The sequence below is a fragment of the Nymphalis io genome, chromosome 3, assembly GCF_905147045.1.
Source record: "Nymphalis io chromosome 3, ilAglIoxx1.1, whole genome shotgun sequence".
NCBI lineage: Eukaryota > Metazoa > Arthropoda > Insecta > Lepidoptera > Nymphalidae > Nymphalis > Nymphalis io.
The window spans coordinates 10,812,076-10,824,164 of record NC_065890.1 but is presented as its reverse complement, the minus strand read 5'-3'; the positions used below and the strand labels follow the sequence as shown (position 1 = coordinate 10,824,164).

The 12,089-nt window shown below is 32.1% G+C and overlaps 1 protein-coding gene and 1 non-coding gene across 3 annotated transcripts in view; both read left to right on the top strand.

The window, feature by feature from the left end:
* The window catches only part of LOC126781280 (membrane-associated guanylate kinase, WW and PDZ domain-containing protein 3), an 83,834-nt gene that overhangs the window by 45,698 nt on the left and 26,047 nt on the right, over window positions 1-12,089 (top strand). For both annotated transcript variants that reach the window (XM_050506175.1, XM_050506174.1), the window contains exons 12-14: window positions 1,397-1,453; window positions 2,179-2,270; window positions 2,877-2,943. In XM_050506175.1, coding sequence (XP_050362132.1) covers window positions 1,397-1,453; window positions 2,179-2,270; window positions 2,877-2,943 — 216 coding nt within the window. The remainder of the gene's footprint in view (window positions 1-1,396; window positions 1,454-2,178; window positions 2,271-2,876; window positions 2,944-12,089) is intronic.
* On the top strand, window positions 3,720-3,791 carry Trnap-cgg (transfer RNA proline (anticodon CGG)). Its single transcript has one exon. It is a non-coding gene; the product is annotated as a tRNA-Pro (tRNA).

Below are 12,089 nucleotides of genomic sequence, written 5' to 3'. Positions count from 1 at the left end.
TTGCTATTTTTTTAAATGAATGAGTCTTTATATGACTATATGTTTTCTTGAGATATAATTAGTGATTATTATCATTTTATTACCAGTTTATTTATTGTCCGACTATTTAACAGCATATGCGTCTAATTTACGCAAAGCTAAAAACATATTTTGGTATATACTTAAATAAAGTCATAACAACAATTATTATTTATATCACTTTATATGTTAAGGTCAGGTAAGACTTCCCTAACTATATAAAAGTGAAAAAAATATCCACATAAAGGTTGCAACTAATGTAAGTAATAGTAAAAAGGTATTTTAATAGATAGTAAAAAACGTGATGAAGAATAGAACAGTGCTTAATCTTCTTTTAGTTATAAACAACCTATTCAAGCCTAATCTCATAGTATGTTAGATCATTTGTACAAAACTTTTTCTTACCAATTTCTTTTGCCATATTAATCCAAAGGTCTATCCATTAGGCTTATACAAGTTTTACTTGGATTTTTACACGGTGATTAAGGTTTAATCCAAAATTACCCACCTTTTACTATACTACATTAATTTAATATGAAATAAGATATCATTGAAATGTCTCGTTGTAATTTTGTCATAACAAACTAAATAATATATACTTAAATTGAAATCAGAAATATTTAGTAAAGTTAAACATTTCCTGAAGTTTTAATTACACGAGAAGTTTCCATGTAAAATATATATAGTTTTTTTTTAATTTAAGTGCATTATTTAATATAAAAATCCTAGCTAATGCACGGCATATTTTGCAATCTCTCTTTATATTTTATTGTAAACATGCGATGCCTTCTATAAGAATCGCGTAAATATCAAAAATAATTGTCTTATCTTTCAACTTAATCAAATTAATGGTATAGGAACGTATACGATACAAACAAAGAAACATAAATCATCAATTAAAAACTACAACACAACTATGTAGTCAAGTATCTGACGAACCAATTTTTTTTAAACTAAGGAGTGAATTAAACACGTCCAAACAGATTTAGATGCTACTTGAATTGAAAATACATATTTTTTACTGTCTAAACTCTAAATGTTGTAATTCCCACGAATTTACTTATTCAGCTACTGCCACCCAGTAGACCACCCAACGACAAATGCAACAATGCAGTTTTAGGCTCTTACTGTGAATACTCCTCTGTATGGTTGCATAACTTATGTTGTGTTTATTTAAAAAAAAACCAATACACTTATATTAAAAAGTATTGAAATATAATTCTCAATGATTAATGAAAACATCAAGCACAAATCTGTCACTCCAGAGACATTACAGTCGCTTACGGAGACAACTTTGATTAAACCAATTGGCGTATAATACACTGACTAGTGTATGAAGACCATGTACATACCGCTAAGGCTTTCCAATTGTTCTTAGCGGGGGAGTGAGAGACATATGCTGCCTTCTTCCACAATGCACGAACTTCATGATCCGGTAAGTGCTTTATATACATATACGTTGTTTGTATGTATGTGTTGCATGTCCATGTGTTACGCGATACGATGTGATGTCATGTTTAAAAATTGTCGATTTTTTTTTTATTTTCGAATGTTACACTGTAATTTATAATAATTCTGATTTTTTTTTTGTAAAAATGATTACGTACGTGTCGTATTTATGACGTTACGCTGAAATCAAACTAATTACAATTAGAAGCAAAAACCTTCGTACTATATTTGAATACGTCTTGTAAATATTATATAAAAGTATGAGAAATATAAGCACTAGAAATATTACTATTTAAGGGTTACAATTATTGGTAAAATAAGCCTTTTACATCGTATCGTGTAACAGATATCGCGTGAAGCCTTATAATATTAGACATTTAAATTTTGTTGCATAAAAATTGTAAATTGATGTGTAATTGTGTTATAATACTGTTGTTGTAGCTTTGCGTAAATATAGACTAAAAAGTTTTGAATCAAATGTGTAGAGAAGTACATAGAATCATTTTCATAATATAACATATTTCAAAAAGGGTTAAATCGAATTTAAAAATCATTAATAGGATAACGGCTTTAATTAAATTAATTTTGTTTGACACATTTGTATTGACATATTTTTCGGCTTAGGGCTTACAATTCTTCTGAGCAACACAAACTAAATGAAATACTGGATATAGAAATGTAGGGTGAGGTAGAAAGAGATTGTTGTTGTAGGAGGTGCCGGCAGAAGTACCTCTGGTGGTCGACCACCGCTCGCCCTCCGAAGACTCCGGTTTGGGTCTACCACCCCACGACCAAGCTTACAGGTGAACGCACACATTTAGGCACGCTAAAAATACAGCTCAGATTGCAGGACAAATATTTAACTAGCAATGAATGAACTTTTCATCAGAAAATAATACCCTTAAACTAGGGACACTGAATATTTAACGATTATAAACGATTTTCTTTGACAAGTGTCTGTCAATTTACATAGTCCAGAATCGTTATTGGCTTATCGCCAATACATTACTTGTACTCAGCACAAGAGTGGATTGCTTTATTGCCGTATAAACGATCGCATTTATTGTCACCGGCGGTTTTATACGGTTATCCTGCATCCGTAAGGGTTCTTTTGAATTAACTGCCCGTAAAGTCAATCGCCGATTAAATAAAACAATTCAACGACGATAATTGTTTTATATTTATAGAGGTTACTATTCAATTAAAAAAAATTGTTTCACATATAGATTGTTATATCGCGGCTTCAATTTAGGCTTTGTTTATGATAAATTAATTTAGCGTAAACGAAGGTCTATTCTTTTTAGATGTATTCGAACGGATGCTTGTTGTTTATTTTCATATAGTACAAGGTACATAGTTGCTATAAGAAGTTGGAGATAAGGTATGTGACGCAATGTTGTGTGGGGCAGGAGCGGGCGTGCTTGGCGCGCTGGAGACCCGCCGCCACCGGACGACGAGCTGGAGCCTCCGCCCGAGGTGATTTTGCCAGAATTACCTTCACTTACTAACATTCTATTTGTGTCACATTCACTTCTCTATGTCTTTCCTAAATGTTCTGGGTGTCACTCACATTAATGTGCAAACATTTGTCGTTTACCCCAAAAACCCCGATTTAGTTTATTATTTTAAAATGTTCAAGTAACTTTAATAACTACCTACAATCACGATGCAAGCACGCTGTGCGGTGATTATTTTTTCACATTTATTAATATGTAGTAATTGGTTTTCTTCGCACCTGAAAATTTTCTCCGTCTAAGTTTTTAAGTATGTACTTGTATGTAGATGAGTGGCACCTCGGCGCAACCACTGAATTTCTGTGATTTACATTTTTTGCATGAGTTTATAACGGCTAGATGTAGTACTTCACTGAACATGCAATTATGGCCGTTATTTCCATTTGCACAAAGACTAAAAAGGGTAAATCTGGCAAAATTTTTCACATTTACTTCATAGACATTTTATTATTTCTATATTGGCACTGTTGTTAACAGTCTGAATCGGTAATAGCGGCCAATGAATATTTTCTGTACTTTATTATCTTGGCTATTAGTATAGAATAGATTTTATATAGAAACAATTTATTCTGCTCAGTAAATCCATGAATAATTCTGGAAGTAATAATCCTTTTTATGATTAAAAGGCTATGTATAAGCAATTGTTATCGTGATTGTTACAATAATCGTAAAATACCCACTTAATAAAACAGTGTAAGATAGTTGGATCAGATCCTTATTTTAGAATATCTGAACATCGGCTCGTTGGTCTAGGGGTATGATTCTCGCTTCGGGTGCGAGAGGTCCCGGGTTCAAATCCCGGACGAGCCCAAGTTTGTTGACTTTTTATTGGTTCCTTTTGTTTTCTTTGTTCATACTTAATATTTATTTAATTAAAAGATATTCATATCCGTTGTTATATTTTTTTATATTCTTACATGAAAGAGGCGCATAACGTAGTGCATAATAATCTTCTACAGAACTATGAAGCTTACGACCTTTGAAAATGATGACAAGAAAATATCAAATGATAGCTCGCTTTATTTCTTGCCTTTCTGCTTTTCCATTCTTTAAAGATAGTGTTTATTAATAAATAATAAAACTTAATACTTTCTATTAAGACGAGAAATTAGGCATAAAAAAGTATTTTTTCTATTTTTAAAGTAAATTTATTAAATCAATAGATCAATAAAATAAACCAAAATAAATCAGTCAACGGAATACTTTTCCAGGCTATACAGAGTAGGAAATAAAGAATATATCAATATTTTTATTTTAATGATTCAGATCGGACGTGATTGCGAAATAATACGACAAACTATATTATACGACTGTAGTGTATAGTAGTAGTTTTATTTCACAATTTTTGCATTACGTCGGATTACGATTCGGCGATGGGATGAGATGTAGAACTCATCTTCACACTTTCACATAAATTTCGGATATCGAATGTGATAATCAAGGTTGGAATCTGTATTGACTTTTATGATATAGATGATATGTGTTGTGTATCTACTGAACACGTTTTTTTCTTAATATTTGAGCACCTTTTTCTACGGAAAATTTAAACCTAAAAGGACTCGTAATTGGTTTTATCGTCATCATTCGTTCGTTAGTATCTCTGCGAAGCCGAATGCAGTCTCATGTCTATTAACGTATGTGTTAATTAATAGTATTCGCCTGCGCGTTAGAAGGAAAAGGGTTCAAGCTTGCTTCATACCAAATGTTATCAGAATCGGTTTAGTGGTTTAGCCTTGAAAGCGTAACAGATGTACACAGTTACTTTTGCATTTATAATATTAGTATAGTATTAGACCGGCTCGAACGCCTAATTAACCCAGTGGCTAGCATACAAAGCTGCTGATCCAGAGGTGCTGGAGATCAACACAAAGATAATGCCTTTTATTGATCCCTAGATATAGCAGTCTGGAGATAGGAAAAGTCTCGAAAAGCAACCGTTGTCTTGCGCCTTATCTCTCTCCGACTATTGTGGATTGCTATCCCATAGTTATGAGAATAAGAGTGAGTGCGGCTTAAAAAACATCATATAATTTATTTTAACCGACAACGACTTTTAAAGTAACATCCTGTTGAAGTCTCACTGCTATGATAAAGCCCCCTCTCCCATTAAGGAAAAGGTATGGAGCTTTTCCAGCGCGATGCTACAATGCGGTTTAGTGGATACAAATGTGAAAGAATTTCAGGGAAATTAGACACATGCATGTTTTCTCACGATGTTTTTCTTTACCGCCGAGCACGAGATGAATTATGAATACAAATTAAGCACATGAAAATTCAGTTGGGTTTGAAATCGCGATCAACGGTTAAGATTCACGCGATCTAACCACTGTGGCACCATAACTTGACTTGAGCGTAAATTGAATAAAACGTGAATCAAGAATGTTATAAGTGTTGAGAAACAGACAGTTATAAAAATATTTGCTTAGTATTTTTGTTTGTTATATGAAAAAGACGGCCGATATTCAGAGGATTCTGAATATCACTATATATATGTCGCAAATTTGACTGCCTCGTTGGTCTAGTGGCTACATGTAGACCAACGAGGACTAGCCACTGTAGGGCCTGGAGGTCCTGGATTTAAAAATACAATTAAGTTGCACAAATTATAATCAACATTTTAAGCTATTATTCTAAATACATATCTAAAAATATTAATAATATATAGTAGCATATAATTTGTAATATAATTTTATCATCTATACTGGTGGTAGGGCTTTGTGCAAGCTCGTCTGGGTAGGTACCACCCACTCATCAGATATTCTACCGCAAAACAGCAATACTTGATATTGTTGTGTTCCGGTTTGAAGGGTGAGTGAGCCAGTGTAATTACAGGCACAAGGGACATAAAATCTTAGTTCCCAAGGTTGGTGGCGCATTGGATATGTAAGCGATGGTTGACATTTCTTACAATGCTAATGTCTAAGAGCGTTGGTGACCACTTACCATCAGGTGGCCCATATGCTCGTCCGCCTTCCTATTCTATAAAAAAAAAAAAAAAAATCTATATATTGATACGTTCATATAATTTTCTATTTGCATATTTATAAACGGCTAATTATAATACACATAACACTAGTTTCTGAAAACCGCAGCAATGGACAAATACTTATCCTTAATATCTTACGTAATCATATACTAACATTAAGCCCTATCGAACAGATACATACATCTCGGTGTTTATGGAAATGACTAAATCGAGGGCTTGGCTACTTAATTCGATCTTATTTTCCGAGAAGCACATTGGCTTTGGATCTACCGTTTTTTTTATAAGGACGTATATCTAACAAAGAAAAAACAAACAAAAACAATAATTAACGTGCGAGAAATATTATATAATATATATTTACATATACGAGTTCAACACACTCCGCGAATTTTAATACCTTTATTTAAGTATATTGATATTTTTCTAAAACTTCTGTATTAAAAGGCCAAGTGTAAAAAGCAATATTTATCTAGACACAACGCTTAAATTTTATTATAAAGTTATTGTCTAAGTTTTTCTTCAAATGCTTCGAGATCGACAATTTGCTCCCCGACTTCGTCGGCACAGTCAGATATATCTCTAACAAATATCAACACAGTAACATATTATAATATAACCTATAGGGGGCTGACCCTATAAAATAAAATAATATGAAAGTTCCCAATCGAATTTGTAATATTACGCGAAACCAGAACGAACAAAAACATTTCTTTTTATATAATATTAGCATGATATATTCCCAAACGATAACAAAACAAAAAGGAAATCATTCCATTTCATTTGATATTGATTATAACATCCCTAAACCTAAGAGTCGAGATGGTCTAGTAGTTAGAAAGCGTGAATCTTAACCGATGATCGTAGGTTCAAACCCGGGCAAGCACCACTGAATTTTCATGTGCTTAATTTGTGTTTATAATTCATCTCGTGCTTGACGGTGAAGGAAAACATCGTGAGGAAACCTGCATGTGTCTAATTTCATTGAAATTCTGCCACATGTGTATTCCACCAACCCGCATTGTAGCAGCATGGTGGAATAAGCTCCAAACCTTCTCCTCAAAAGAGAGAGGAGGCCTTAGCCCAGCAGTGGGACATTAACAGGCTGTTACGGAAATAAAAGAAAAGTAGTTGTAATAAAATAAAAGTAAAGACAATCCCTATTTCATAAAATCAGAAATACAGCCTTCTGTATGGTTAGGCTTCTAGGTTTACAGTAACAGTAGTTTTATTTAAGTCTGTAAAATTATATTTTTGTGATAAATTTTAGCATAAAGTAAAATAATTTAAAGCATATAAAGTTGTTTGAAGTGATTCTTCGTAACAGCGCGGAATGAAAAAGGGAGTTGGTTTCGTAAGCATACTAAATTATAACACATAGCTGCGTTCAGTCTGTTTTGACCATCAGGAAAATGGAACAGCCACTTATACTTTTATTTTATTTTGCTTTCATATTAACAAGGTTAAATTAGGAATTTATTTTTTAACAGTCAGTTAAGATCCACTTTCAGCGTTTTATTTGACAAAGTTTTTAGCACGATTTATAATATCTCGTGATTTATTCATTTTAACATTACAGAAAATATTCTTTTATTGACGAATTTCTAGAATTAAAATATAAAGATTTATAAACAAAACTTAGTTTATTAAGTCAATACAAGAAGTACTAGCAGGATTATTAATTTTTGGCATCGCGTAATTAATAATTAAAATGTTATTTATTTTTAGAAACTTTAACAAGTTCTCCCCGTGGCCTGAAACTTGTCATACGGGTATGTCACTAAACTATTTACTTTGTCAATTGATCGCCCTGTCAATTAATTAGAATATGTATTAGCAATAAAGCAATAAATCTTATAATATAAAATACAATTAAAGTTATCAATAAAATGATTAATTATTAGAATGAGTTACTTTATTGGAAGTATTATGTTTACTCTTTTAGTAGTACACTTTTAAAACTCTGGCTTAAACTTTTGAGTGACGTTAAACAAGTTAAGCTTTGCCACGTGAAGCTTGATATGTCATTAAGATAAGTGGGCTTACTCCCTTATTTAAAGGGTAACGAACCTAGTGGAACGCCCTTGTTAAAGTAATAGCCCATTACCTTTTTTCTTCGAACAAAAGATTCTCTTAATGAAATTACTTTACGCTAGTATTTTCTGAGGTTTACCTCACGATTTTATTTTTTTATTTTATGGTATTTTGCTTATTAGAAGTTTGATTTTACAATATTAATCATAAGGATGTTTGAAATCTTGATTATATAATTATTTATTAGATTTAATTACTGTATAGAAAAGATTCTCAACTATTAGCATCATTAAATACGATGCATAATCTGATATATTAATTTATCAATTGAACACTGTATGTATTAATACTTTATTTTTTTATTTTGTAAAGTTATTATTTTTTTATTAGAAAAAATAATGAGAACAAATACAGGATTGTAATAGTCATACCAATGCTATTTTAGAGCCATAAGTTCCTAAGAAAAAATGGTGGCATCTCAAATATCGTATCATAAATCTCATTATAAAATCTGGACCATTTCTCTCATAGAATTGTTTGTGGGTGTAAAGTAAATACGCTTTTATTATAAAAATAATACATAAAAGTAAAAAGAGAATTATTTTAATAGACGATTGTCGTGATTGTTAATATTTTATATTGTGGACGATGTAATTTTAACTCGGCCATATTTATTAAGCTGTCGTGGAAACTTACCATCAATTTAACTAAGGTCTACTTATTTTTAGTTTTTACTTGCTTCTGTCTTGTTTTACAGGGAACTTTTTACGGCTTATGAAAAGTACTCTAAAAAATATTGTAAGTTTGAGATCTTTAATATTATCAAGATTTAGAAACGTCCTAATAAATAAGCGTTTATATGTTAAAATAAAAACTTGGTTACATCGTTTAGCAATTTCTGAATTTGAAGATTTTGAAAATATGTTTTAATGAAAGATTGCAAAAACTATATTTTACATCTATTGCATTTATTCGAGAACAGAGCAGAATTGGATGAGATCCGTGAAAATGCTTTTCGCTAGTTAATCCAATTTTCAGAACAGATATTCAATTTTCTGAATCATGGATAATACATTTCCTTGAGGAATATTTTTAACAGATATGAATAGACTCGGAAAATGTGGCCATATTCTTCACAAGTCAATTGTAAAATTATGGCATCATGCGCGGGAATTTTTTGTATGCGCGTAAGTTAACGTTATGGGGTGCTGAAAACGTCAGTTCTCGGCACGCCGGACGACCGGTCGGACGGCATGTCGCGACGCCGGCGTCGCGTCGCCTTTCGCGACTACATACCACTGGATATACATGCTATGGCAAGGGTATGCTTTGCAGTACCATGTATTTTTTTTTTCAAAATTAGCAGCAATATTATTAATTAGCACAATTCGTTTCCGTGTAGTTCGGAAATAGCAAGAGTGTATTGTTAGGATTATGACTGTTATTATTGTTTTCAAGTAAGCCGTCTCATTGCTACTTGCTGGTATCGTTCTATTGTTCTATTTATGCATGACAAGACAATTATTATTCATTTTCATCTTTTACTGTTAATAGCATTAATTAATTTAGTTGAAAAAGTTTTTTATAAATTAGTTTTTCTAATGTGCATTAAAGTCCCGGATTACCCAAAAGACAATGTATACCAATAGCCTATGTGCTCGTCGCTGCTTACGGATCCCACACACGGTGCTGTTTGTCTGTTTAAACAACATATTACAAAAAAAGTATTTTACGTTAGGAACTTCATTAATACTGAAGTTATTAAGGTTTGGTGTCTTTGAAATAGAGGATGTTAGGAAGCATTTAAATACTACCTTTCTACTTAGAACCTGTCTAAGAGGAGACATGTACTAACCTAGAGGTCTCTACAGGATATAATTCGGCTTTCGTTGTACTTTGCCACTATATGTTGAAAATATTTAAAATCATGAAATAAATAAACAATGGATATTATAAGTAATTCTTATAGACAAAAATAAAACTTTGGCTATTTCAATGTTTTATTTTCAAGAAATGCTGAGCGCCTACTCATTATTAGATAGCAATGGCGCATTCACTAAATATAATTTATATAAATTTATTTAATATGTAGGCGGGTAGTATAGTACTACCTAATAAAATACTTTTAAATAATATACGTTAGTTAGAAGTTCATCAGCGCGGTGGAGCACTAAAATTTCAACATTATTATGGGAATACGCTCAGCCGGCGAGACTAGCAGCGACCGAAAGCATATATCTGTGACTGTATCCACAAAAACATAAGTAATTACATAAGCTTGAATAGTCGATAGTGTTGACTATAAGTTAAATAACAAAATTCAGATAATAAATATCATACGTAAATAATTAGATTAGTTCTTGTTCGTCGTAATAAAGTCATCAATGTAAACGTCCTGCAATTATATTAGCTTTATTTAAGCGAGCGAGTACATTTCGTGGTCGAATAAAATTTCTTACTTTTCAATGAATACTATAAAATGTTCCTTTTATGATTCAATGTTAATTTATATTAAGTTCTCTTAATCACTACATATTAATTCATTTATTAAGCCGCGCCTCGCGTATGGTTAATAATTATTATCAAGATTTAAGTGTACCCAGCCAGTGCTCTATTTATTTTTTCAAATTAAATATGTTTTCTCAGAGTTTATTTAGGTAGATTGGACAGATGTATTGAAAATTGGTCTTTACCTTTGCTTCGATATGTTCGATAAATCTTCGAAAAATAATCTTATATTTAAGCGAAGGCTGTATATATATTTAAGAATAATATCTATAAGATTTATGCAAAAGAAAATGTGAATCTAAGGTTCATTTATCCTTCTAACATTGAAAAGACTATAAATAAAATCATGACCAATTTTATTTTCTTGATTAATAATTTTTATGTGCCCAATTTTTTACTTTTTAACTATTCAAAAGAACAAAATAACGTTTATAATAAGAGGTACAAAGACTCATTTTTCTATTATTCGTTGTATTTAAAACCACAATCGTATCATAATAACCTAATAAACCTTTATATACAAATATATGCAGCACATCAAAACCCATAAAAATGATATTAATCATTATAACGTAGAAAAATTTGTTTAATCATCATTAAATAAAACTGTATCAAGTTTTATATTTTCTAAATATTAAACACTCACAAATATTTATCTCAACTCTCTAACTACATTATTGTATCAAAGGCTTATTTATTAATAATAAAGATTATATAATCTGTACATACAGCTAAGGCTGGTGGTACACAAATCTCTATGTAAATATCATTTAAACGTTTATACACACTTAAGCAGAGTTCCATTCATGTATGTATATGAATAGTAAGCATGAATGTGTCCAATGTCTCAGATTGTTATGCACGGCCTATAATGTGCTTTAAATTATAAGCGTTGTTTTTAGATTCAGAATTATCTGATATTAGAATATCATACATATATGGATATACGTATGAAGATATTATTATTACCGTATCCGTAACCGCCCGTAACAGCCTGTGAATGTCTCACTGCTGGGCTAAAGGCCTCCCTGTCCCTTTTTGAGGAGAAGGTTTGAAGCTTATTCCATCACGCTGCTCCAGTGCGGGTTGGTGGAATACACATGTGGCAGAATTTCAGTGAAATTATACATTACATGTGGTTTCCTCACGATATTTTCCTTCACCGTAAAGCACGAGATGAATTATAATCACAAATTAAGCACATGAAAATTCAGTGGTGCATGCCCGGGTTTAAACCAACGATCATGGTTAAGATTTACGCGTACGCTTACCACTGGGCCATCTCGGCTGTTATTTTATTATTACATGAGTCATTATATATATTTTTTTTTTTTATTCGCCGGGAGGGCAAATGACTCTACTCCACCTGATGGTAAGTGGTAGTAGAGTCCAAACGCGACGACGGCCAGTACAGACGGGAAAAACGTTCTGCACTAGCCGCCTTCGCCTTGCCGGCCCGCAAGATGCCTCTTCACGCCTCGTTTGAAGGAACCCGGGTTGTAAGAGGAGGGGAACACGTGAGCTGGTAAGGAATTCCATTTTTTGGAAGTGCGACAAAGAAAGGAGTTGCCAAATTTCTTTGT